Raw genomic sequence first — 27,899 nt, forward strand, 5'->3', positions numbered from 1 at the left:
ACCCTGGCCCCAGCTCTGGAGGAAACCGCTGCCCATCCACCTCTGTCCCTGGGGGAAGACAGAAGCATCTCAGAAATTATACTGAAAGCAGGGTTGATTTATAGGACACATGCTCAGGGACACAGCCGCTGCTGAAGGTAAGTACTCCTGAAGGAAAGTAATAGCCCAGAGAGAACGGCCTTGGATTCCCACCAGCTGCTGAGAGGAGTCTATGGCGCAGACTGCCAAGACCATTCCTAGCCCAGGACAGGAACGCACCCTCCAGAAGAGCCCCTTGACCACGCACATGCACACACACACACACACACACATGCTTGCACGCATGTGCACCCGGTCCAGCTCTGACCAAAACCGAAGCGGTCTCTCCTCCTCTGAAGTTCATACATACCCTGTTACTGGAACCCTGAGGACTTTCTCTTTCTAGTCCTTTTATCTGTGCACTTGCCCCCTCGCCCTGAGCTGTGAACTCTCCATGAGAAAGGATCATGCAGGTTCATCCCGTCTCCTCCCCAGTGCGAGGCAGAGTGCTTTGACTAGAACAAACCTGACAGTGTTTGTTGAATGACTCAATTCAACGAGGTTTCTCCCCACCCCTCTCCAGCTGACCAAGCTTGGTCGAGAGAGTGAGGGTATCCTGGAGGTGTTCAGGATGAGAGGGGGGTGGGGGAGAGGTCTGGAATTCACCAACACTCAGGAAAGGCCCCTTCCCCCATGCTGAGACAAGTCCAGGAAAACTGAGGCCGCAAAGAGGGGAAGACTTCACCTAGGCGCTCACAGGGATCTGGGAGGGTCTGGGTTTTTAGGGGTCGTGTGTGCCTGGGCCCCCCAGGCATTTGTGTGCTCCCTCCTTGGAACACCTCTGAATAGAACAAGGCCAGGAACAGGGTATCTTCTTTGCAGGCCCCACAGAGCCTCGCTCCCTCCGCACATTCACTGTGCACCAGCCCCATCCCAAGCTCTTTGCAGTGCTCAGCAGTGAATACAATATGGCCCTTGCCCTTGCCCTGGAGGAAAACGGGGCATAATTGAGGAGACAGACATCTAGAGTTCTGGGCAGAATGAAATATGGGCTAAGACCCAGGTATAAGCCAGAGTCTATTGTAAGGGTGGTTCCATAAGGAAGCCCATGAGCAGGACCCCATCTGTGCTGGGAAGGGGTTCCGAGAAGGCCCATCAGGGAACCCCCTGGGGGCTCTTGGGTCCAGCCAGTGCTCTTGGTTCATTACCAAATTTTCCCCCATACTGTTCCTGGTGGGGAGGGTGCTCAGACCCTAAGTGCAGAGACCTCTGCAGGCCTGGTGGAGATGTGACTGAACCCCAGTGCTCTGAGCTAGCACCAGATTAGAGAACCAGGGGTGGGATGTGAGCCACCGCCAGCCTCCCATTACCTCTCCTCTCTCCTCCGCACCCAGGCCCACAGCTACAGCTGCATCTAGACACCGCACATCAGCCATCTCCTCCAGCCTGTTTTCACCTCCATTAGCTTGCCCTTGGAACCACAATGTAGTGTGGGTGTGGCACGGCTGTGATTCCCCATTCTACAGGAGGGACAAAGAGGCCCAGAGAGGCTCAGTGGCAGCCTCCTGCCCAGAGCAATGCCCCCATGCACCACGCCCTCTGGGGTGCGGACCGGCCCAACAGGGAGATGGGCACAGACGGACACTCTGCTGGGCAGCCTGGATGGCCAGCCGGCCATCTGCAAACTCCCTGCCATACATTCCCACTGGCCTTCCATTCTAGCTGCAGAACTCGGAGGAGGTGAGCAAAAGGCTGAGGTGAGGGCTCTCGGAAGTGGATGAGAAAGAAAGGAAGAATGAATGGCACAGGGTGCCATGTCCCAGGCAGCACTGGGACCCCGCCCTTGGAGAGGAGGGGAAGAGAAGAAAAGGGGATGGATGCACAGCCCCCCTCCTGCTCTGCCTTCAAGGCAACTCCTAAGACAGGTCAGGGGCATCGCTGGGGAGAACATTCACAGACCCAGAGTGAGTGGGCCGGGCCGCAGATGCTTCTTGCCTACACCCACCTTGGGAAAAGTGCCTACCCTCCTGGCTCCTGCCTCCAAACCAACTGTTATCACCCCCTTTTCAGCTAATCCAATTCTTTTCCTTCAAGGAAGCTCAGTGACCTCTGGCTCCCAGTCTCTCCCCCACGCTCTCTTGCCTTAGCTCGGCCTGACAAAGTCTCCTGGCTAGAAAGCAAGTGGTGAGTGGCCCCTTTGGCCCGAACTTCCCAAGTGCACTTAGCCTACTGTTGCCATGGAAACAACGAATTATGGCCTCCTGGTTTCCAGTCAGCCGACTCCTCTGGGGCAGCAGGCTCACACCACTGCTGTGCCCACCGGGTGACTCATGTCACTGCCAGAGAATGCCCCCAGCACAGCTGGCCTGGGGAAAACCGGCTGCCACTCCCGCTGAGGACAACTGGCCCACGGGGAGGAGGAAGACACTGCACCTCTCCCCCAGGAACAGCTGCCGGAGAGCTCAGCCCCTCGCATCCCCTCGCAGGCATGCGCCAGCCCCTCTCGGGCCAGAGTGCGGGGCTTCCACCCAGCCACGAGGTTTGTGCGCAAACCAGCCATTTCTGCCCGCACACAGCTTTCGGCAGCCGAGCGCAGCTAGCCCTGCCCCTCCCCCGACAAGCATCCAGGGCGTGTCACATTCCCACCTTCACGGCCACCAAGAAGGGGGACCCTGAGCCAGGGCTGGTCGGGGTTCCCAGCTCGCACTCCTCCAGGAGAAACACATCTTCATCCTCCAGAACCTTGTCCAAAAAGCCTATAGCCTCCTCTTCCTCTTCCATGGCAGCCGGAGGCGCGGAGGGCAAACAGGAAGCGGGGTCCACGCAGCAGCAGCAGCCGTTGCCGCCGCCGCCCCGGAGGGAGGCAGGCGGGCAGGGAGGGGAAGAGCGTGCAGGGCAGGCCTAAACCAGCATGCTGGCCTCCCCGGAGTCAGTCCTGGCGCCCGGCCACCGGCTCCCGATGAAAGGCTCCATTATGAACCCTTTCCTGCTGCCGCTTCCCGGCCCTCCCGCGCGCCGGGGCTGCGGGCCGCCTCGCGCGCGCCCCCGGCCCGGGAGAGGGGAAGCGGCGCTCGGGCAGCTCCGGCAGCTCCGGCAGCCCCGCCGCCGCCGCCGCGAGCTTAGGGCTGTCCCTGGAGAGACCGCGCAGCGGAGCAGGAGGAGGCGCCCCTGCCAGCCGCCGCTGCCCTTCCCGCTGTGCGTGCCGGGCCCGGGCGCAGGCGGGGCCCCGCGCTCCCCGGCCGCCGCTAGCGAGCTCGGGCCGGCCGCCCCGCCGCCGCCGCCGGCCCCACAGATCCCGCCCTTTCTGGACTCGGAGGCTCGCGTTTGCTATTAATACACAGGAAATGCACGACTTGACTCGTGAGGTGGAGCCGTTCCTTCTCTGCGGTCACCGGCCGGCGGCTGGCGGAGGCTTCTGGAGCGCGGAGGAGGGGCGAGGGGAGGCCGCAGACGGGCCGGCCGCGGGGGGAGGTCCGCTTTCCAGAGACAGGCTTTATTTACAGCCCCTCACCAGAGCCCGGGCCGGCAGGGGGAGGAGCGGAGGAGCAGCTGCCCGCACGGCCTCCGGGAGGGCCGGGCGAACCTCGCTCACACCCGGGGAGAGCCCCAGGCTGAGCCCCTTTCTCATCTCCGCCGCCGGTTCTGACACCTTTGCGGAGGGGAGGCTGGGGCCTGGTGAGAGGAAACAGCTTCTATCGCCACGGCGGCTGGGAGCACAGGGCTTTGTGCAAAAGGAGGCCTCGGCCGCCTCGCCACAACAGCCGGGGTCTGCGGCAGGCCCACCTTGGCTGGCGAGAGCTGCCCCATCTCCTACTCACAGATGATGCTGGGACGCGCTCTCCCACCTCCTTGGAGCGCTTTTGCCTGGAGATGGGCCTCTGCCCTGCAGGGCCCAGCCCTATGGCAGAGGGTACAGGAAACCCAGGACGGGTAACACCAGCTGCCCTTCCTGCCCCCAGTCTGCTTCCCTTGGCTTCCTCAAGGGCGGCAAAGGCTAAGCCCATCCAGACAGAGAAGTTTACGTTTGGGGCTTTGTAGGCCCCAGCTAGAGAGGAGAATGGTCTTACTCCCCTGGGGGAGGCATCAGGGGCAGCACCTGGGAAAAGCTCTTTCACCACACAACACCTAGGGCAAAGGCTGCAAACTCCAGCAGCCCTTAAGATCAATGGAAGTGAGCCAGGTAGGCATGGGGGCGGGGGGTGAGGGGTTGGTGGGGAGGGCTGTTGGGTGGAGGGGAAAAGCCACCACCCAGCTCCCCCCTGTTGGCTGCTGGGACAATGTGGGCTGCGCCATCTCAGGTTGTCCTAGAGAAGCTGGCAATGTGGATTTTTAGCTGATCTCTCCGTTTAAAAATGGTGGCAGATCAGTGACGTTAAGACCAAACAAAATGTCTAAATGAAACACAGGTGACCTGAATCAGGCCCACAGACAAGGCTGCTGCCTTCTTGCAGTTGGTTGTTTTTTTGAGGGGTGCTGGGAATTGTGTGGGTCTGGCAGACACAGGGTGGTGGTCGTGTTCCCTGAATATCTCCCCTGTCCCAATTCCTCACCAGAACTGGCATCCTGGAATCCAGTTCAGCGTCACACACGACCAACCCACCACTTCCCTGTGTAGACCCGAATCATCAGTGCCACCACCCAGGTAGACCAAGTGGAAGTTCAGGGTTCCGCTGGTGAGCCCTTCAGCCCCACTCAAGCCAACCCCCTCACTGTGCAACCAGCCCCTCCACAATGTCTCCAGCCAGGGAGTCCCCGAAATCTTCCTGATGCTTCTAGCTCACAATTCTCTCTCCCAGTCAATATACAGTTGCTGGGACGAGTCAGCGTGGCTCTTAGCGATGTGGTGTCTGAGCTGGCCACTGGTGTATGTATCTATCACCAGCCTCTTTAGGGACAAGTCCTATACCCTGTCAGGTGGTAATGGCCACAGCAGGGAGGATTCAAACTCTCTGCAAAGGAGTTCCAGAGGAAGGTCAACTGCATGCCATTCTGCCTCTCCTTTCCACTGGGCACCTCAACTGAGAAAGGGCCCCTGGCTGAGCCTCCAAGCTGAGTGGAGGGCTGAGGAGAGAAGAGGGAAATAGAGAAGAATGGAAATGGTCTATCCCAACCCCGCAAAAGGGTCTGTGGGAGCTCTGAGCTTGAGATGGGGCTCCCGCCACAGAGAATCTGTCCTCACGGCTGACTGACTCCCTGTCACTAAAGCTGAAAAACAGATGAAGGGATTTGGGGTATGCTCTTGGGGCCTCAGGGCTGACAGGGTTCCACAGACGCACACCCCACCTTCCACCCCGCCTCCTCCCTTGGTCCCTGGTTTTTCCCTGTCCCTTCCCCGCTCGGGTTATAAATAGCCAGAGCACATCTGAAGGGCCCTTTCAGCCACAATTCCTCATTTGGTTTGGGCGGGTGAGGTTGCTCCTGGGGCTTGGGAACAACTGGGCCTGGCATTCCCCAGGGCACAAGTGTGCCAGCCCCAGGGCTCTCTGCCACCATTTCTGTCTCCTATCCTGCAAGCTTCAAGAGCACAGCAGGACTGCCCCCATGAGTCAGACGAGCAGGTGGAATGGGAGAAGGGCCTGAGAGCCCAAGGGTCCCTCTTGTGTCCCTTCCCCTGCCCAAGGGGGCATCAAATACCCTTGGAAGTCTCTTGGAGCAGCCCGGTCTTCGTTCCCCACGCCCCTAACCAGCATAGCCAGATCAACACCCACTTCTTCCCCAAACCCTGGAACCTCTCAGAAGCTGCTCCCTAAACATCTAAGGTGTCTCTGCTCCACCCCACCCCAGCTGGCTGGAAATTCCAGTGAGTAAGGAGAATGCCCTTCCATTGCCATCGGGCACACAGACACCACTCAGAGGCCCTCAGTCCTCCCCCGGGGGGGAAATGACTCACAAGTCCCAGCTACGCTCCCTTTCCTTTCCCCTCCGAGTGCCCTGAGCCAGCCCTGGACCTGAGCTTCCTTTCTGCCTCCTCCACACTCCACTGCCTCAGTCTGGCTCCTGCGCCTCTTTCCAGAGTAGCAGCTTGCTCCAAAGGTCTCCAAACTGCCTTATTCTGAAGTGAGAGGCCTCTCTCTCCTACTCCGCAGCCTTGGCAGTCTGACCGCTCTGGCTAAGGTGGGCCCTTCCTTCTCCTGCCTCCTGGAGTCACCCACTCAGGACCCCGGCCTCAGCCGGCTGCTCTCTCCCCTTGACGAACACCTCCCTTCTCACTTCCCGGCCAATGGCGCCCTGTCACCACGTGTAGCTCCAGCAACCTGCTCAGCTCCAAGCCCGACATCTCCACTGTCAGCTGGCTCTCTTCACTTGGAAGTCCTGCCAACAGCCCCTCGACTCCACATATCCAGAGCAAATGACCCTTCCTCCTCCCTAAGCCAGCTTCCCCTTCTGGCTTCTCCACTTCTGTTGGCAGGGCCGCCATCTTGCAACTCTTCCTTCCCTCCCTCCCCACATCCCTTTTACCGAGTCCCTTTGGTTCTGCCTTCTTTTCCTCTTCTAAAGCCACCACCCCAACCAGAGTTTGCAGCATCTCGCCCCTACACGGTCACAATCATGTTCCATTTCGAGCCCTGGTCTTGCCTATCTATCCACCTGCTCACGGTGTTGGCTCCTTCATACCCAGTGAAGCCTGGCATTACGAACACGAATCTGGGAGACACAGCTGTTAGCGTGCCCTCAACCTATGGGAAGTGAAGGCCACAGGAACAAAAGAGACAGTGTCCTGGTGATCACCACAGTGGGAGCACAGGACAAAGGCAGTATCCCTGCCTTAGAGAAAAAGCTTCTCAGGACAGCGGCTTCTGAGCAGTAGCTGGAAAAGGGGAAGAGTTTGCAGGCAAAGGGAGGAAGGCCAGAAAGGAGAACTTCTGGTGAGCAAACACAGAGGGAGGACAGAACAGAAAAGGGGCAGGAGGTGAACTTGGAGAAGTAAGCTGGAACCACACTATGGAGGGTGAGAGGCATGGACGGCTCCATGGGCAAGGGTCACTGACTGAGCTTTTTTCTTTTTTCTTTTCTTTTCCTTTCTTTAAAGAGGGAGGTGGGGAGGAGCAAAGGGAGGAGGAGAGAGATAGAATCTTAAACAGGCTCCACACCCAGTGTGGAGTCAGACATGAGGCTCGACCTCACAACTCTGAGATCATGACCTGAGCTGAAATCAAGAGTCAGATGCTTAACCCACTGAGATTTCTGACACTTGCCAAAAGCACACTCTCAAAGCCACCAAGAGTTTCCTTTCCCCAAACCCAACGGCCTTGCCTCACACTCATCCTCATTCCTTATCCATCCATCCCTCATTCTCTTAGCCACTAAATCAGTAAGTATTTATTAACAGCCTCCTGTGCCCTGGGCATTCACAATGCAGCCATAATGGGACACTATGTCTCCCTCTATGGAGCTGACAGGCTTGGGGACAGACTGACCATCATGAGCCAAGGCAGTACCAGGAGTAGGACACGATCTCAGAACTATGGGGCTGAAGTACAACTCTCCCCGAAAGGATAATGTGGAAATACCTACTGTGATTTTAAAGGTTCACATCCTCAGACCCAGCATCTGCACTTTAAGGGATTTTTCTGCACACACATTCCTACTAAGGGCACAAAGATCTCTGTACAAAGATATTCACTGCAGTGATGTTTATACCAGTGCAAGACTAGAAACAGCCAAATGTCTAGCAGAAGGGGATGGTTAAGTGACTTAAAGAAAGAAGAGTGAGGTAGATCTTTACTTACTGATATACAAAATGTCCAAGACTTATTAAGTAAAATAAGGAAAGTAAATTATATAACAGTACCAGTATGATTTAAGGGCAGGGGGAACCATATATCTAATATGTCACATGGAAAAATAAGGAGAAGTATACAACCAACTCTTCACAAAAGTTCTGTCTGTAGGATGGGACTTTAGGAGACTTTCACTTTCTACATTACATATTTCTGTAAAGTTAGAATTTTCAGTGATGTAACCAGGGAAAATAAAGAAGTTAAAAAAAGAAGTGTGGCAAGTGCTACGATTGGGAAAGTAGACTGAGCTCTGGGGGCACAAGACAGGAGCAGCTGATGCAGCAAAGGGAGAGTCCTAGAAGGTTCTCCGGAGGAGGCAACATTGAAATTCATACCCCAAAATGTTCAGGGATTAGCCCCGCCAGCAGGCGCAGCGGGGAAAGACAGGACTATGTGAGCACAAGAAATGCGTTCAGTCTGGGGGAGAGTATGCGTTCAATCACTCAGCCAACATTTACTGAGCATCTACGAGGTGCCAGGCACAGTTCTAGGCACTAGTTTTTGGATGAACAAACATGTGGTTACAAAACTGACAAAGCTCCATCATGGAGCTCACATTCTAGTTGAGAGGTTGGTAATGACCTGCAGAAGTGGGCAGGGGTCAAGTGGTCAGATCCAGCAGAGCCTTTACAGACAGCATTGCCAAGAGCTGGATTTTGCCACGAGGAGAAAAGAAAAGGAACGCACTGGAGGGTTTTAAGCAGGGAATGAGGAGACCATTGTTCAATAGTCATACCTCCCGGTGACATCAGATTATTCTTTCTAAAACACTGCTCCTCTGTGCCCACAGGAAGCCACCAAGTCAGCCCAAACAAGGGCAGTGGGGCCCTTGCTGGCGACTCAGCCAATCCTACTGTTGACAACAGTCTCCTACTCCCTCTCCCCTTAATGGGCCGGGCCATTCTCACCTTCTGGCCTCATCCTGGGCTAGAACCTCTTCTCCCTCCTCTCTGACAATTCCCAGCCCTCCCAACTTTCTGGGCAAAGGCTGAAGCTTCACCTCCAGATTCGCTGGAACTCTAGAGACTCTAGGCCAGTAAGAACTGGCCCCAAGGGGCCAGTGCCAGGAGCAGGCAGAGTCTACTAAGGCCACAGACAGAATCAGATGCATCATCTTCCTGATTACTGTGCTCCTCCCTCTGCCTTTCCTTCTCTGTTGTAGAAGTCATTCCAAAAATCATACGTAGAGTCGAATTACATAAAGCAAATGCTGGGTGTCAGTCAGTACGTTTTACTTTGCAGTAAAACAAGCAAAGAAAAAAGAACTTCCCTCGATTCTGGATTTCAATCCTCACTCTGCCTCTTGCCATTTGTGTGACCTTGGCCAAGTCATTCTAACTTCTAGGGTCCCAGTTTCCTTGTCTGTAAAATGGGATTACAGTACCAACTCCAGGGTTGCAATGAGGGCTAGTACATGTAGGGCAGTGCCTGGCAGGTGTCAGCCCTTGTTAGGCACTAGCTGGTCTCCTTTTCTTTGGCAGGGGTGGTAGGGTGTGGGGAGCACAGAAGTGGGGGGCCCTAGCTCACTCCCTGCTTCACCTCCCACCTCTTCTTTTGAACCCAGTACCCAGCAGACCATTATCCTTTTCTCAAACTTCCAGAGGTTTCCCCACATTCCAGAACTTGCATAGCCCTCTTTACCTAGAATGTTCTTCCTGACCAGTGCCCAGGCAGAACACTTCCTGCTATCTGAGGCTGCCTCCTCCAGACTCCCCTGCCTGGTTCCCCTACCTGAGGTCACAAGACCCCTCCCTTGGGATGCTGGACATCTCTCAAGGTTGTTGCATAGAAGGTCTTGAAATAGAGTGTATATGGGGGAATCGGGGGGACAGCCCCTGTGCATGCGAATTCCCCATAGCAGTTGGAAAAAGTGGGTGCTCTGAAAATAATTAGTGAGTAGACATGAATGCTCACAGGGCAAGGCAAAGGGTCTCCCCAGAAGACAAATCAAGAGGTTTCGATGGGATAGACGGTTCCTTTGGAATGTGGTCGTATGACGTGGGGTGCTAGGGCTGAAAGGAACACAGTCCTACCACAGGAAACCAGGCTGAGGAGGAAGGAAGGGTGAATATCCACCCACCAGTGCCCAGTGCAGCAGGCCAAGCTGTGGCTGTATCTCGATTTCCCAGCACTTCCCTGCTTGGTTCTCAAGCTCCTGGCAGTGGCTTGGTGTCTAGCAAGGTGGGCTTAAGGGGAACACCTTTGTGGTGGGGGCTGGGGAGAAGGGAAGGCAGATCGTGGCCAAGTGACAAAGAGCCCAAGACCACTCACCTCCTTCCCAGCAGCTGGGCTCTCCACTTTGTGCCCCTCTCCCCCGCTGAATCCTTCACAGCGGTGCCCCCCCCCCCTTCAGGGGCCTTCATGAGGCAGGAGTACCGCTGGGAACTGAGATGGGGCCTCCTGGAAAATTGGGTTCAGATCCCAGGAGAGATACAGAATCAACTCCCACCTCAGGAACCAGTGCTTTGTGTGGCCGGCACGAGGCGTTTTCACAGGTCCTGTGTCACTTGGTCCTGGCAGCAGCCCTTCTGCATGGGAGGCATTTGTCCTCATTTATAGCCGAGGGTACCAAGACCCCGCAAATTGCCCAAAGCCACACGGCCAGAAAGAGGTAGAACAAAGGCACACACAAAGGCTCCTGTTCGGGAGAGGTAACAGAGAGCGGCCGAGGTGAGGATCCTACCACTTGCCAGCTGGGGGGCCCTGGGTAGGTGGTGTTACCTCTCTGCATCCCAGTTTCCGTAGCTTAACACAAGGCAATGGTGGTGCCTTCCCCACAGGGTCACGGTGAGGGTGAAGCAAGCAAGTGTTTATAAAGTACTTTAACAGCACCTGCATTTAGTATTTTTGTGCTTTCTCTTTGCAGGACGGGAGGGGTCTGGAGGCCCTCCTGGCAGAAGCAACCAGCATACAGCCCTGAGGGTGGAAGGCTCCAGCACATCATCCAAGCAAAAGAAAGCCCTAGCAGGCGCTCCTGGAGAAACTAGGCTCAGGGCAAGTCCAAGCGCTGGGAGCGGGGGAGGGGGAGCAGTGTTGGGGAGGCCAGAAGAAGAACGGTGATCCCTTCAACACTCTGTCACCCTTACTTTGGATTCTCCTGCTAGATAAAGTCTGAGCCCCTCAATTCAGCCTTTTATTCGAACCGACTCTGGGTACCCCAGGAACTACAGAATGAGTCTGACACTGAGCAGTCCCAGCCACAAATGAACAAACTTCGTGACTGCACAGCGCTCTGCCTAACCCCATCGCACGGAAACCTCCCAACAGCTGCGTGAGGTCAGGAAGGAGGAAATTCTCAGTATCTTCCCTTTATAGATCAGTACACTGGAGCCCAGACAGGGAAAGTGACATCCCTTGGGGCGCACAGCTGGTAAGTGCTCTAGCACTGAGACAACACCCAGATCTCTGCCTTGCTTCTGCTTTTTGGGGTGTCTCCCAAGAGGGGTGATGGAAGAGTCTATGGCTTGGGGCGAGCAAGCTTTTCTGTAAGACCCTGGTCCTAGCAGAGGAAAGCGGGCCCCCACTTCTTAGCTGAGATCAAGAGTCCCTGCCCTTCCTTCCCAAGATGGAACCAGGCACAGGACTCTCAGCTGAATAGAGCCAGCACTGGTAGGGGGCCCTGGCCCTACTAAGGAGCTCTGCTCAGCGAGGGCATATCTACTATAGGAGCAGCAGGGCAAGACTGTAGGGGTGTGGCAGGGAGGGAGGAGTATGGGTCTGTCCTGCCAACACTACAGGGACCTGGCTTCATCTGGGCTCCCACACCTGGCAGGACTGATCCAACCTCAGAAAGGAGGTTGCAAAAGGCAGACTCAGTTGTGGTCTAGCAAATGCCATAAGCCTAGGTCCTTGCAATGGTCTTGGCTCCAAAAGCTGGCGAGAAAAGTCTTAAAGGTCCCAGTCACAAAGGATGGAGCATCAGGATGAGTCTGATCCAATGCTGTGGGCTTTACCTGAGTCATCCCAATCCCTCCTCTCACCACCCCTTTGGGGAGTTGGTCCTACTTAAAGAGAGTAGCAAGGAGGCACCCCAGTGGCTCAGTCAGTTAAGCGTCCAACTCTTGATTTCGGCTCAGGTTATGATCCCAGGCTTGTGAGATCGAGCCCCACATCGGGCTCCATGCTTAGCATGGAATCTGCTTGAGATTCTCTCTCTCCCTCTGCTCCACCCTCTGTTCTCTCTCTCAAATAAATAAAATCTTAAAATAAAATAAAAAGAAATAAAGCTGAGGAAAGTCAGGCTCAGAGGGGTTATATCACTTTTCCAGATCCTACAGCTAGAGAGTAGCAGGTGTTCATCTAGTCAAAGCTCATGTTCCTTTCATGTGTCAAGCTGCCTGGGCCATGGGTACCCAGACATTTGGTCAAAATTATTCTGCGTGTGTTGGTGAGAGTGTTTCTGAGTGAAATTAACATCTGAATCTGGGTAAAGCAGATTGCTCTCCCTAATGTGGGCGGTGGGCCTCATCTAATCCACTGAAGACCCAAATAGAACAAAAAGGCTGAATAAGAGGGAACTCGTCCTACCAGTTGAGCTGAGACATGAGTCTCTTCCAGGCTTCTGACGCAGCCTGAAACACCGGATCTTCTGGGATTTTGAGCCTGCTGGCTTCAGGCTGCAGCTCAAACCACTGGGCTCTGCTGTTCTTAGGGCTTTAGGCTCAACCTAGAACTAACTATACATCATTCCTGTGTGTCCAGCTTGCTGATGGCAGGTCTTGGGACTTCCCGGCCTCCATAATGACGTGCACCAATTCCTTATGGTAAATCTCTCTACAGATCTAGATCTAGACACAGATCCTATTGGTCCTGCTTCTCTGGAGTACCCTGACCAAATACAAAGACCTAACCTTAGGCTTCCCCGGAACAAGCTGGCTGCATGTTTGGGTATGAAATGCCCAGCTGCCAGAGGCCAGACATCTGAATATCTAGAACAATTGTCTGATTTAGTCCAAAAGTCCCCTTGGTTCCTAAGGCCCCAACAGGAAGCCTGGCAGGGAGGGGCCCTGCCTGGCCAAATGAACAGAGCCAAGCAGCAGAAACCTTGGTTTTCTTTTTTTGTTTTGTTTTTGTTTTTTTTCTTTTTAACCAAAACAACCCCCAAGTACTCAGGAAGGGGTGTGTCAACTCTCTCCTGCACCCCAATGTAAACAGCAATAATTGTGGAGTCCACTAGGTGGAGCCAGTGATCCAGCAGAAAGGTTGGGGAATGCAAACTAACTCTAGGAGGGAAGGCCTGCAGGCAGGGGGTGCACCAGGCTGCAATCTTCACCAGAATCCCCAGGTTGGATAAATGCTCCCCACCTTCAGCATGTCTTCTAGCCAATGGTGTAAAAACTCAACTCTGGGGTTCCCAAGCCCCAAGCCCTTTCATCAGCTGTCACTGTAGCATCTCTGGACTTCAAAGTTCTCAAACCATGTTATTCCCTCCTGAGCCACCCAGCAAAATGAGCAGCCACAAAGTGAAAAAAAGTCACTGCCCCAAAGCCTCGGAGCTCCAGGCAGGGAGGTGGGATGGGGTGGGTCCCCTGCTGTGCCTGTTTCACTGGAGAAAGCACCCAACAGTACCTCTCACCAAGGAATCTAAAAATGGACAGGCAAGCGCACAAGCAAGGCGGTCATGTGATGAGGGAAGGAGCCGGGACAGGGAGCAAGGAGGAAGGCCGAGAGGGGAGAAGAAGATGGCAAAGGCACTTTTCTTGCCAGTGAGCAGCTCTAATTAGCTACACGTTCTCAGCTCTCAGCCCTCAGCCAGCATTCCTGGCCCTGGGTTGGGTCCTCCCATGAATCTTCCTGCACCTGCTCCTAGTGCGGATAACAGCTGAGTCCTCCAGGGGTCCTCTAAGCTCTATTAGGTCAGAGACCAGAAGGCAGAGATGGGAAGCAAGGGTTTTCTCCTTGTTTCCCTTGGCTGGCCTGAGTTCAGGTCCCAGAATACTCCTTCCTTTATCAGTAGAAAAACCCTCCCCTGCCTGTTCAAGATGGTGGTCTCTCACCTTCCTTAGGGATGACAGGACAACAGCCCAGAATGCCGGCTATGGGGGTCCTGAACCTCACCCAGCCCCTCCACCTCCCACCTGCCCCCACCATCTTTCCAAACTTGCACTGCCTGGCAGCCACTAAGCTCAGCCTCGGCCTCTGTTGCCATGGCAACAATGTGGCTTCCCCCAAGTGGGAAGCTGGTTGCCAAGGCCCTTGTTGCCAAAGGCTATAACAGCCACCCCGGTGTGCGAAGAGGGGGTGAGAGCTCTGTGGAGGGGCGGAGGGTGGCCAAGGAGGCTGGGAGGGAAAGAAGCAGGGGGCTCTCCAGAAATGGTAGAGTCCCAGTAGGTCCCCTGCTGGAGTGGGGCTTGTTGGGCCCTTTAGGATGGGAACAAGTACTCCCCGATACCTCAGTGACTGCTCCTCAGGAAGGATGGAAGAAAGGGCCCCCTTCCCAAAACATACATGGATAAGCCCTCTACTGAGCAGGACTGGGCCCTCCAAGCCCCACCCCCACCCCCACATGGAGGAATGGCTTTGATGCTCCCCAACTCCAGAAAAACAGTCCCCAGGAACCCCTCTGTCTCGCTCGCTTAGATGCTCCTGTACAAGCTGGGTGCAGACAGAGCCGGGCCCTGCAGCCAGAAGCAGCATTAATTACAAGGATTGCAAACCTCTTAGCCTGTCTCAAAGCACGTACTTAATAATCCTTGTAAAATGCTTCTCTTTGGAGCAGAGCTCCCGTCAGTCGACAAGAGGAGAGGGGGACACCATTAGGGCTCATTCCCTTCCAGAGATGGGCAGAATAGGGCCCTTGATCTTCGGGGAACGCTGCCTGAGCAGCTCACTCCACCCTGCAGAGAGCACAGAGACCAGCCTTGCTTTGCTGAGCCGGCATCTGGACGTCTACAGCCCACGGGTCACGTGTGCAGCCCCTGCCCCGCTCCGGGCCAGAGAGAAGAGCTGGTTCCCTCCCCCAGACCCCATCCTGCTCGAGAAGGGCTGGAAAAGAAAGCTGAGAGAGGAAGTGAGGGTATCCAGGGAAGCAGATGGCTGGTAGAAGAGGCAGGGGTGGCAGAGAGAGCAGCAGGTGGGGGTGGGGGCAGGGAGCCTAGTCTGCAAGGGGCCCAGGACTGGAATGAGAAGACGAGGGCACCGAAAACATCCAGGTCCATGTTTCCCCAGCCCTGCTCCCCCCCAGTAGCGTCCCAAGCAGACCCTGGCCCGTGACCCCCAGGCCTGCCTGGCCCCCTCCCCTAGAACTCCCCCATCTTCTCCAACTCCAAAGGAAAAGCAGGTGTACCTACCCCAGGTGCCAGCCCCTCAGGTGGGGTGGGGGAGATGCCATCCCCGCTGCCCTGGCCACGGGCACTGAGCTGGGGTGACATGGTGGGCGACTCGTCGATGTACGGCATGGTCTCCGAGCCCTCCGGGGGCCCCTTCTGCTCCTCATTCCCCTCTCCGTCGTAGTCGTCGGCCCCGTAGCTGAAGTCTGAGACAAGGAACAAGAAAGGCCACTGAGAGTCCTCCACGAGGGCCGCCAGGGACTGGTAGCGCAGTGGGCGCCGACGGCGACCCCCGGCTGCCATGCCCCCCGCCGCAGCATGCACGGCCTGGCCCAGGCGGGGGCTGCGCGGGGGGCCCGGGCCTCGTGAGGGGCTGGGGAGCGCCAGCAGGCCCCTCGGCTGCAGCTCCAGGGCTGCTGGGAGTCGGGGAGGAGCGGCTCTACTGTTGCCACCTGCTTAATAGCATGTCAGCCGCGGATTTCGAGCCGCTGTTTCCTTTGCCTCCTGCCTCATTCCAAGTCTAAAAATTCACAGTGGGAGCAGGAGGCAGGATGCTTCCAACTCTCCTCTCTGAGTCACCATTTTGCTTTTTATAGGGACTAAGGAGGTTGGGCGGGCCGAACGATGTCACTTCCTGAGCCCCTCCTCCTTGGGTACCATTCGTACACCGAGCCGATCCCTGGCATGGGGCGCAGAGCAGCTTTCGGGGTGGAGGGCTGAGGCACTGCCCCCGGGGAGCCCTCCCTCCTCCGAACAAGGCCCTGGCACGAGACGGAGCCCAAGGCTGGCCGAGTGTGGGCGAGAAGGTGGCTCCGAGGCCTGGCAGGGATGTGGTTTAATGGCAGACTCAAAAGCTGGCACTTATTTCTATAATTTCAATGGAGGCTCCCTTTGGAGAAGAGGGAAGAAAAGGTTGCAGGGAAGTCAAGCTGCCGTTTACCCGAACAGGCTGCGGAGCCCACGCACGGATGCCCCTCCCGGGGACGGCAGGCGGGGCCCACGGGGGCACAGCCCCGCAGAAAGGCCCCCCAAGCTCCACACAAGGGTCTCTCCTGCAGCGGCATGAGTGACCCTCTCGCCGCCCCTCACCCTGTCTGGGCCTTGTCCCATCATCTGCTCAGACGGCGCTTCTTCCTGGATGTCTTCCCTGGCGTCTCTGCTCAAAATGACAGCAACATGAACTTCTAGCGGCTCGGTTGCTCTTGCCCAGTCGTCTCTGTGCCCCTGGGACAGGATCTGGCTGTCTCGGTCATCACTGTGTGTGCCCAGAACCCACAGGACCGCGTGCGGCAGGATCTCGGGAAACGTGTATGGAGGGAATGAGTGAGCGGAGGAATGCACTGTCCCGCTCAGGTCTCAGGTTTGAGCCAAATTCTCCACGGGGCCCTGGCTCCTCCCCTTCGGTCACAACATACCAGCCCCTGGGCAGCGAGCAGCCTGAGAATGGTGTCAACAGGTCACCAGGGCGTCTGGCCACGGCTGTACTCAGTCCAATCTGGCCCTTTGGCAGCCAAGAGCTTCCCCCAGGTTTGCTGCACCTGCTCCCTCTGACTTTCTTTCCAGTCCCCGTGCTGACTTGGCCCATTAAGCTGTCAGAGGATGTAAGCTATTATTTTTTTCCCCCAGAACAGGCATGCATGTGAAGAACCACAGGATCCAGCCACGGACACGGAGATAGGGCCCGCTGGCTGGAGAACGCAGGGACTATGCATGAGGCTGGTAGGGGGTGAGTTGACTCTGCTATTTCTGAGTGGGGTAGAGCGAAGGCAAAGAAGCCACAGCATCCAGCCGGCCCAAGTTTGGCATTGTCGGAGAAGGGAGGGCACTGTCTGGTGAGATCTCCTCACTTTGAGAAACCCAAGGAGGGAATGAGACATCCTGTTAACCTCCATCTCTCCTCCAGGGGGCTCCAGGCTGCCCTGTGAGTGCCTGGAGTCAAGGCCAGGGGTTTGCGGTACAGTGAACCCTGAGCTGGCCAAAAGCTCAGATTCCAGCGGGCCATGCTGACTCTCCTGTACACTGACCTATATTCCCAGAGGTCATGGGCCCAGATCTGGGTAAGCTCCAATTCCTCCTCATCAGGGGGCCAGCCATGGGCCTGCATCTCCCACTCCTCTCAATCTAGCTACATCTGGAAGGCTGTTGCTACTCTGCCCAGTTTATCAGTGAGTCCCAGGAAGATCTGCCCAGAAAGGTTCTGAACCCAGGTATGTCTCCAAATGCCACCCTTTTCCCTTTGAGTTTCTAACTTTCAGAGAAGTCAACTTCCACAGCTCTCCTGATCTGGGGAGGTGGACCAAAGACCAGGAGGGAGGAGTGCCGGCCACATCCGTGGGAGAGGCCCAGGAGTGGAGGAAAGTGCACATATAGAGCTCTCCACAAATGTTCTTAAATACTTCCCCTTTTGTTCCACCACCTGTCAAACGCTGACAGCCCAGGAAGTCCGTCAGAGACCCAGGAGGGCCCTCATCAGGAAAAGGTACAGAAAAGACAGAGAAACCAGCCCTCAGAGAAAGAAGGTGCCCTGGGGACTCAGGAGGATGGAAATCTACTGAACACAGGCTTCAGTTTATGAGAAGCTGCGGATACAAAGGCTTGGCCACCAGGTCTCAAAGAGAGAGGGCAGAGGAGGCTGCTAACAGCCAATATCCGTTTCCCCTCCTACTAACAGAAATATCATTATATTTGAGTGGCACTGTGCCCAGTGGCTAACTAAAAGACCACTTTCCCTAGTGGTGTGGGCCACATGATTAAGTTCCAGCCAATGAGATGTTAAGTGGATATGTATGAAACTTAAAGGAAGGCTGCTAAAAATGATTGGTTTAGCTGGAAAGCACGCCACTCCTCACCCTGCCCCCATGGTTCCTCCTTCTGTTGCCAAAGTTTGGAAAACAGATGGGATGGCTGGAGCTCCAGCAGCCACGTTAAACCATGAGGTGACATTGAGGATAGAAGCCTTCACTGAAGCTAGCCGAGCAGAAAGCTAGGAACCCAGGCTGGTGATGGCACAATGAAATGCCATACCACTCCAGGGCTGTCTACCGCCAGACTTCTTTTTTATTAGATTTTATTATTTCACAGAGAGAGCATGTGCACACTCTTGTGTATGAGTGGGGGAGGGGTGGAAGAGCAGAGGGAGAGGGAGATGCAGACTCTCCACTAAGCAGGGAGCCTGCCACAGGACTCCATCTCAGGACCCCAGGATCATGACCTGAGCCAAAGGCAGATGCTTAACAAACTGAGCCAACCAAGCGCCCTCAGACTTCTTTTACATGAGAGAGAAAAATGCTCAGGTGATTTAAGTTTCTGTTATTTAGCTTTTATGTTATAGGTACTCAAACTTAATTGTAACTGATTCAGATGATTTTCCTTGACATTCTTCCTAGGTGCTTTTCCTACTGCCTTCCCTGTTCCTTCTAAGTCTCCTTGGTCTCTAAGTCTATTCCCACCCCTTAAAAATAGGTATTCTTTAAGTATCCTTACAACAGAATATTGCTCACCAATAAAAAGGGATAAACAATGGATACACGCAACAACAGAAATAACTCTTAGAGGCATTGTGCCAAGTGAAAGAAGTCAGACACCAAGCAGCATATCCTGTATGGCTCCATTTACGTTAAGTTCTAGAACAGACCAAACTACCCTATGGTCGAAAATAAAAAAAAGGGGGACACCTGGGTGGCTCAGTCATTAAGCTTCTGCCTTCAGCCCAGGTCATGATCCCAGGGTTCTGGGATGGAGCCCCGCATTGGGCTCCCTGCACGGCGGCAAGCCTGCTTCTCCCTCTCCCTCAGCCTGCTGCTCCTGCTCTCCCTGCTTGTGTTCACTCTCTGTCAAATAAATATATAAAATCTTTAAAAAAAAAAAAGAAAAGATGGGACGCCTGGGTGGCTCAGTTGGTTAAGCAGCTGCCTTCAGCTCAGGTCATGATCCCAGAGTCCTGGGATCGAGTCCCGCATCGGGCTCCTTGCTCGGCAGGGAGCCTGCTTCTCCCTCTGACTCTGCCTGCCTCTCTGTCTGCCTGTGCTCACTCGCTCTCTCTCCCTCTGTCTCTGACAAATAAATAAATAAATAAATCTTAAAAAAAAAACAAACAAAAAAACACCTTTTAAAAAAAAAAAGAAAGAAAAGAAAAAAGAAAAAAGAAAGGAAAACAATGGTTACCTCTGGGGTTGGGATAGAGACAGCAGTTGACTGTTAGGGGCACAGGGAACTTTCTGGGTGATAGAAATGTTCTATATCCTGGGATGCCTGGGTGGCTCAGTTGGTTAAACATCTGACTCTTGATTTCAGCTCAGGCCATGATCTCAGAGTCATGGGATCGAGCCCTGTGTCGGGCTCTGTGCTCACCGGGGAGCCTGCTTGGGGTCCCTCTCCATCTTTCCCCCTCTTGTGTGTGCACTCTCTCTCTCTAATAAATAAATAAATCTTTAAAAAAAAGAAAAAGAAAAAGAAAGAAATGTTCTGTACCTTGAGAGAGATTGGGGGTATATAGGTGGATGCATTCATCACCTTTGTGAAATATACTTAGGATTTGTGCATTTTACTAAACACTGAATTCTGGTTAATGATATTCATGCTTGAGTGTTGAAGTCAAGTGTGCTACTATCTGAAACACATAAAAAACAAGATGGGTTGATGATGCTCAAAGAAACGGAGAGATATACGATAAAGCAAGTGTAGAAAACAGAAAACATCCAAAAAATACAGATAATTATAGACTCTAGATGGTGGGTACATGGGTATCCACTGTAAAATTCTTTTTTCTTTTTTTTTAATTTAAAGTAGGCTCCACACCCAACTCCATGTCATGAACTCAGGAACTCACAACCCTGAGATTAAGAGTCACATGATCTACTGACAGAGCCAGCCAGGTACCCCTCGCTGTACAATTCTTTACGCATTTATGTATGTTTGAAAATTTTTGTAATAAAATGATGGGGAAAAAATTGGTGCTCTCCAAGCTTCTGTCACCCCTGCTTTGCTCCCTCTCCCAGATTTTAATTACGTGCCAGGGAGAGGTCTAAGCCATAGACCCATCTCTCTGATTGGTTCCTGGACACCTGCATCCTCAGGGACCTCAATCCACCCTTTCCCTGACGTTAATATGCTAGATTGCTCAAGTAGGAAACCCAGGAGTCATTTTGGATCCCGTCTTCTTCCTGGTCTTCATCTTCTACATCGTGAACTATTCTCCACTCCCCAACTAATCCCCCATTTTCACCAGCTCTTACAAGGACGAATCCAACACTAACTCCCCATGAGCCAGACTGAAAATCTGACTGTGTTTCTCCCCTGTTAGAAATTCAACAGTTCCCCATTCACTTAAAGGGTAAATTCCAAACACGCCAGCTCAAGTCCCTTTATGGTCAACAGCTGAATCTACCTTTACAGGGTCATCCTCTGCTGCTGAGTAATATCAGAGATCTTCCAGGTCCCTGCAGTGGGTTCTATAGTAGCCCCTAAATATAGATACAAACGTTCAGGTCTTAACCTCAGTCCCTTATGTGACCTTATTTGGAAAGAGGGTGTTTGCAGATGTCATTAACTTGAAGATAACTGACTGGGTCCTAAGTCTGATGATGTATCCTTATGGGAGACAGAAGGAGAGAGGACACAGATGCATAGAAGGCCCTATGAAAAGAGATTGGAAGAGACTGGAAGAAGCAAGCAAGAATTCTCTCCCTATAATCTCAGTAAGGAACACTGCCCTGCCAACACCTTGATTTGGGATTCTGGTCTCCAGACTGGAAGAAGATAAATTTCTGTTGTTTTAAGCCACTAAATTTGTGGTAACTTTTTTTTGGCACCCCTGTGAAATTAATACAGTCCCCAGACACGTGACACTGTTTTCCCCCTCTGAACCTTTGCACATGCTGTTCCTAGATCTAGAACACCCTCCTCACCCCTTGTCCACCCTATGAAATCCTATTTAGCCTTTGAATCCATCTCTGCTGCCCCCTTCTCCTAGGAAATTCCTCATCTCCTGAATACATAAAACACTTTTGCAAACTTCTGCAAAATGAGAAAAAGGTGAATACTTTAACTTTCTAAAGTCAGAAAAGTGAAGAGAAAATTAAATGGGGAACTACAAATGCTCAATGTATATATCCATTTAAAATGTAATCAAAGAGAATACATATATATATTTATTTATTTGCCATTTCTTCTACCAAATCTGCAAGGTTAAAAAAAAAATACCCAAAGTTGTCAGGGAACAGGCAACCTCAGAAACTCTTGGAGGCTATGGGGAGACCCAGCTGGCTCAGTCAGTAGAGCATGCAACTCTTGAACTCAGGATTGTGAGTTTGAGCCCCATGTTGGGTGTAGAGATTACTTAAAATAAAACCTTTAAAAAAAAAAAAAAACAACTCTTGGAGGGTAAGACACAACTTGTCTGAAGTCAGTTTGGTAACTGGTTTTGAAAGCTTTAATAGTTTGCACAGCTTTTAACCCAGCATAAGACAAGACTATGTCCTAAGAGATAATTAGAAATGTACTTAGGGGCACCTGGGTGGCTCGGTCGGTTAAGCATCTGCCTTCAGCTCAGGTCATGATCTCAGGGTTCTGGGATCAAGCCGTGTGTTGGGCTCCCTGCTCAGCAGGGAGTCTGCTTCTCCCTCTTACTCTCCCTCTGTGCTGTCTCTCCCTCAAATAAATAAATTGAATCTTAACAGAAAAGAAGTGCATCTAAAAATAAGGCTACAAGGTTATTAATCACAGGGCTATCTATGATTATGAAATACTAAAAACAAACTGAATGATTATACAGAATTCATTGAGTAAAGTATAGTATTTCTCCAAGATGGACTACTATGCAGCCATTAAAACTATATGGATGGTCAGGGCGCCTGGGTGGCTCAGTGGGTTAAAGCCTCTGCCTTCAGCTCAGGTCATGATCTCAGGGTCCTGGGATCGAGCCCCACATCGGGCTCTTTGCTCAGCGGGAAGCCTGCTTCCCCCGCCCCCCGCCTGCCTTTCTGCCTACTTGTGATCTCTGTCTGTCAAATAAATAAAATCTTTACAAACAAACAAAATTATATGGATGGTATATATCATGAACTGAAAAAGGAAATAATAGTGTGTACAGTATGATACTACATTTGAAAAAATAAAAGTGTATGTGCACAGAATAAATGCAAGGCAGCAGCACAAAAATAATCATAGAGCATTCAGGTTCTAAGATTTTGGGGAGAAATTAATACATGATCGCTGCTCTCTAGGACGCTGGCACATACTGCTTGTCTCCTACCCAACATCGATCTTTCCTTCATCCCTGTCTACCTACCCTGGTTTTATATGAGGGGACAAAGGACCCAGTCCCAGGCAAGATGCTCGCTTTTTTTGACTCTCACAATTAGGAGTGGCCACTGGCCCATAAGACCCAAGTACAGCATGATGGAGCCTCTGGCAAGGCACCTGCTTTGATGATTAAAAAGGGACTTCTTGCCCTGAACTCAAGTGTGATGACTGGAGCTATAGCAGCCATACTGCTGCCTGAGGAAATGACCAAGAAAGAACACAGACGTTCCCTTGATGGAAAGCGACTGACCTGCAACAGGAAGAGCCCATCTCATTTTTTATTGAAGGGAAAAATATAAGCCCTTAAGTGTTGGGTTTTCTGCCACTTAAAATAAACACATTCCTGAGTGACACCCTCATAGCCCAGCAGAGGAAGGTTGTCTGGTGGGCAAGAGGATATCCTCGGTGCCATGACAGAAGGACCTCACAAGTGAAGCAGAAAGGAGGGAGGAGGCAACAGTGTGGGAGAGGGACGGGCTGGAAGGGTTGGATGGTACTCACAGGGAGATGGTTTATGACTGTGGCTCCGAGCGAGACCCTGAGGTCCCTCAGCTAAGGCTCCAATCCAGGCTCCGTCACTTCCTAATCTCTCTGTGCTCCGAAGAGTGCCTGGCAGGGCAGCCACCTCTGAACAGATATTGGTTAACCCAGTGAATGTGAAAGAGGATGACGAAGGGGCCAAGTGCCCGGGGCTGCTTTGAGGATGATCTGGAATAACGCACACGAAGCACTTAGCACGTAGTAAGCACCCTATCAATCTTAGTGGCTATTATTAATATTATTAATTGAATCTTGAAGGATGCGTGGGTGCTTGCCAGGCAGATGGGGATAGGAGCAGAGTTCTAGGCAATGAGAAGAGGCTTGGCAAAGGCACAAAATGTAAAACAGCAGGGCCCCTCAAGGGGACTATAAATAGCCTAGCACGGCTAGAACACTGAGTGAGCAAGAGGGTGGGGAGGCAGATAATACGGGAGAAGTGGGCACAGACCAGCACACCAAGGGCCTCGTGAACCAAGCTAAGAGTTAGGCAGGACCCAGTGGGACCATTCCCTAACGTGGGGTCTTGCCAGACATATAATTGCCATATATCGCTAACTTTACATAATTCTGCCCGATGCCTGTGTTCCTGTCTTGCATTACAAGGCAGACAGAATCTTGGGACCCCCCTCCCTTACCTCCCAGAGCTCCTAGGAGTCATCTAGATTGGGAACACATGTGAATATAGGGTTACCTATTCCAAACATGTAACAGAGCCTGGGCCAGATGGCAGGATGGAAGCCAACTGGTGACAGACCGCAGAGACCTCAGACGTGCTCCTTTTGGGGCAAGGTGGAGAGCTAGCCTGTTGGGGGTAGGTTCAAACCCAAATGACCAGCCTTCATTTCTACCATCCCAAGCTCTGGTTGGTGCAGGCAGGGAGGAAGGGTCGCCCTGCCAGCTGAAGGCACACAGGCGTCTAACTGTTTACAACCTTCCCCTGAGGCTGCCCAGCACCTGTGATGGACACAGCCACATCCAACCTCCAAAACAGAGGCTGAGGACAGTTTTGAGGGTATCTTTCCAACCTCTTCTTGGCCACTCGAAGAACCTGAGGGTCCAAACGGCGACAAAAGATGATGAGCACGAGTTGCTGTCAGGGCCCACAAGCGGAAGAAAAAATGGATGCCAAACTCTGGTGAGGGAAGAGATCCATTTGGAGGAGGGTCTGAGCGTCCCTTGATGGGAAGCGAGACAGGGAGAGAAGGAAGAAGCTGCTCCCAGTGAGGGAAACAGAGCTGCAAAGAATGGGGTTAAGAACTGCGTCCTGTTTGGGCCACTGCCCAGAACAGACTGGCGGGCCAGGAGCTAAGGTCCCGGGGCTCTCTTGCATGGATGGCGTCGGGTCACTAACTCCCAGAAAATGATTCTGCTCCCTGCTCAGACCTCCCTCAGATGCCAGGTGCTGGGCTGAGGCCTGCAGGGACCCTGTTAGACACAGTGTGAGCCCCTCCCCAGGAGATGCACAGATCTGCTCACTTCCCCCCCAAGATCCTCTAACTCCCCCAGATTGCTCTTCCCGCTAAACTGTGGGTCTTCCCCACATTCTCAGGCACACAGGGCTATGAAACTCGGCCTCCCCCCCAATGTGGGGGAATCGCAGACCCCAAGGCCAACGCGTAGTCTAGGGTCTTCTTGCCCATGCCAGAGAGGGGCTGCCACAGAACCAGAAGGACTGTGTTTCATTCCTCATCTTTGAGATAACAACGGGGATAACAATGCCCATGTCCCAAGCTAGTTGTAAGCCAACATTGAATAACATAATTAGCTTAAAGAACTCGGACAGTGTCTGGAGAGAACAGGCATCCGGAGAGGTCAGCTGAGGGAGGAGGAAAGCGCGCTGGACACCTTCAGGGCCTCGTGACCCCAGTGGATCCAGGAGATACCCCCGGGAGTCCCTCGGAGGTAGCATGGCACTAAGGTGAGGCGCCCCTGTACCAACCTCTTTCCAGACGCCTCCTTCTCTGTAGCCCCTGTTCAAAGCCAACAGGAGGGAGGCTGGGGAGCTGGGATAGTACAGGGGTCCAGGGACTGTGCTTTGAGTCAGATTCTGGTTATAATCCCAGTATTACCGCTTAACAGCCATGTGATCTTAGGCAAGCTACTTAACCTTCCAGAGCCTTGGTTTCCTCACCTATAAACAGGGAAAACTCATAATGTCTATACCTCATGAGTTTTCCATAGGGTCCCAATGAGAAGATATATTTCTGTGAGGCACCGGGCCCAGCACAAATGCTAAATAAACAGTAACTGTCCTTACCACCTTGGTCCTCTTCCTGTGTGGTGAGTGCCCTCAGCCATCTCCTAGTCCTTGCCAAAAAAACAAAAAACAGAACGAGGGCTATGGAAACAGACCCTGGGCTAGGCTCCCATGGGATGGCCCAATTTTTCCTCCAACAGCCTATTTCTGGAAGGTCGGCTTCGAGCAAGGCCTCACAGGCCATCTGAAGAGTTCAAATCTGCAACTTTAAGACACCAGTTCCAAACTTCCCTGCACACTGGCATCCCCTGGAAAGTTTGGAAACTATTATCTGGCTCCTGCTCCAGAGATCTATACTAAATTGGGGGTGGGGGGGCGGGAGGCTGAGCATCAGGGCTGTCATAAGCTCCCCAGGTGATTCTAACATATTGTAAGGCTGAGAACCACCCGATTAAGACAAGGACCCTGTACGGAAAGAAACCGAACTCTGAAACAGCCCTGGGAAGCCATCAACCACGTGGTATGAGAAGGGTAGGAAAGGGTACTTGCAAGAGGTGGGGTTTGAATTAAGTCATGAAGGACTGGGAGGTCTACCTGGGAAGAGAAGGAGGAGGAGGAGGGCATAAAGGGATTGTACACCGGGCGCAGGCTGAGGGGGCAGCCCCTGTCCCATTCACTCATAGCCTGCAGCAGCCACCTGGACCACAGTGTAGGCTCCTCACACTTCACAGAAGTCACTAACCCAGCGAAGGGCAGAGGTAATGGGACAGCTGGTTCCTGGAGGTGCCTCAGGAGAGCTGGAGTTGGAGCACTCGGTTCTGGCTTGGCCTCGCTGCTAGGAACAGACTCCCTGTCCCCATGGGGGTGCAGCTGGGCCTCTCTGGTTACCACAGAGATTCGATCAGACCCTCTACCTCCAGACTTCCTGGGGGAGGGAGGCAGAGACAGGGCCCACCTGGAGAAGCCAGGGTCCCAAAGCCTGGGACAAAGGAATCCTAGGTCGTGGGGTTCAGTGGCAGGTGAGGGGGCAGGGGGCCCACCGACAGCCCTGGGCAGAGAAGAGAGGGTAGTTTCAGCAGTGTCCAGACTCAGAGAGATTGAAGAGAAACACTATTATCTGCACCGTGTTTTAGACTGTACGAACAACCCTGCAGCCGAGCTCTCACAATACGTGGGTGTTGTCAGCGTGGATATTACTCCCCCATTTCACACAGGGGAAAGCTGAGGCTCAAGAGGTTCTGAGTCTTATCCAGGGCTATCTGGCTAATAATAAACTGACCCACAGATTAAAGCCTTTGGACCAAGTCTCAGGCACAAGGGCCTAGAATTTCTAATTGCTCTATAAAAAAAGCAGTTATATGCCCACTGAACATACAGGAATGCTGGTGCAGAATGGTTAGATGGTTTTGCCATCATGGAGGAAACCTCTCTGTGTAAATGAGCCATAGTCATTCAACAAACATCTCCTGTGTTATTATGTGCCAGATGTAGTAAAGGAATGGACCCCAAGGAGGACTGGGCATCCCCCCCATTCCTGCTACTACTAGTCGGTGGCTTACAATGAGTCAAGCCCAGGACCAGAAGTCAGACAAATCTGGGTTCTGGGCCCAGCTCTTCTGGACTTGCAGCAAGTTGCTCTTTCTTTCCGAGCCTCCACCTTCTCGTTGTGAAATGGGGTGACACGGCCGCCCTGTGCATTCCATGTGGCTGCTCCTAAGAGCATTATCAGAGGCCAAACAAGAAAAGTATTTCACAAACCGCACAGCATTCAATCAATCAGACAAAAAACATTCCCCTAGAAAGTCAAATTCCGGGGCGCCTGGGTGGCTCAGTGGGTTAAAGCCTCTGCCTTTGGCTCCGGTCATGATCCCAGGGTCCTGGAATCGAGCCCCACGTCGGGCTCTCTGCTCAGCGGGGAGCCTGCTTCCTCCGTCTCTCTCTCCGCCTGCCTCTCTGCCTATTTGTGATCTCTGTCTGTTAAATAAATAAATTAAAAAAAAAAAAAAAAGAAAGTCAAATATCCATTCATTTGGCCTTTGGTCTATTCCGGCTCCCTCCACTAGGTGGCAGGAGTCTGGAGCGCATTCACCAAGCAGATTCTGGGTAACCGGCAATGGGCAGATCCCATTCACTGAAACTCCTCCCCTAACAACCAATTCAATTATTTAGGGTCTGGGGTGAGGGGGCCAGGCGGTCCCTGAGACAAATCCTTAAGGAATTCTAACCCTTGTTAGAGTTAACAGCTTTAACTTGTCTCTAGTTTCGCCTCTGAACTGCCATAGATTGATGACGAATAATGATCCTGGACTGATCTAAGGCTCTGCTCTTCCTCCCCTCTGCCCGCATGCTGGTGGCAAATGCTACTTGGCCCCAAAGAGGCAGAAGGGGGAATGGACAGGAGGCAGTGAAGAGGGAGAATCAAAGGACCATTACTGACAATGACTTTCAAATCCAGTCCCACTTATCACCCGCTCGGAATGGCCTCCTCAGAGACCCCTGTCTCATATATGGTTTCATGAGTCCCTAGCGTATTTATGAAAAATTAAATGACTCTCAATCTAGTGCTGAGAAGTAGGAAGGGACAGTTCAGGAGACAGATAAATAACATAAGGTCCAGAGGGCTCAGTAAGACCCCAAGAGCAAACTTGTACTTTGGTGGCAGCTAGGATCACAATCCATGAGCGCGCCCACCCCCCCCCCACCGCAGGTTCCCTTCCATCCCAGGGCCGTGTGGCCTCCCCGCTCGCACCCTTCTCTGCAGAAGTCAGCCGAGATATTCCCAGCTTGCACACG

At 53.0% G+C, this 27,899-nt stretch overlaps 1 protein-coding gene across 4 annotated transcripts in view; it reads right to left on the bottom strand.

Moving 5' to 3' along the window:
• The window catches only part of ABR (ABR activator of RhoGEF and GTPase), a 177,701-nt gene that overhangs the window by 79,670 nt on the left and 70,132 nt on the right, over positions 1-27,899 (bottom strand). For 3 of the 4 annotated variants that reach the window (XM_044248212.1, XM_044248211.1, XM_044248214.1), the window contains exon 2: positions 15,089-15,273. In XM_044248212.1, the coding sequence (XP_044104147.1) occupies positions 15,089-15,273 (185 nt within the window). Of the gene's footprint in view, positions 1-2,664; positions 3,237-15,088; positions 15,274-27,899 lie in introns of those variants that run through there. The other variant, XM_044248215.1, reaches the window with a different exon arrangement.

This window comes from Neovison vison, chromosome 5, assembly GCF_020171115.1.
Source record: "Neovison vison isolate M4711 chromosome 5, ASM_NN_V1, whole genome shotgun sequence".
NCBI lineage: Eukaryota > Metazoa > Chordata > Mammalia > Carnivora > Mustelidae > Neogale > Neogale vison.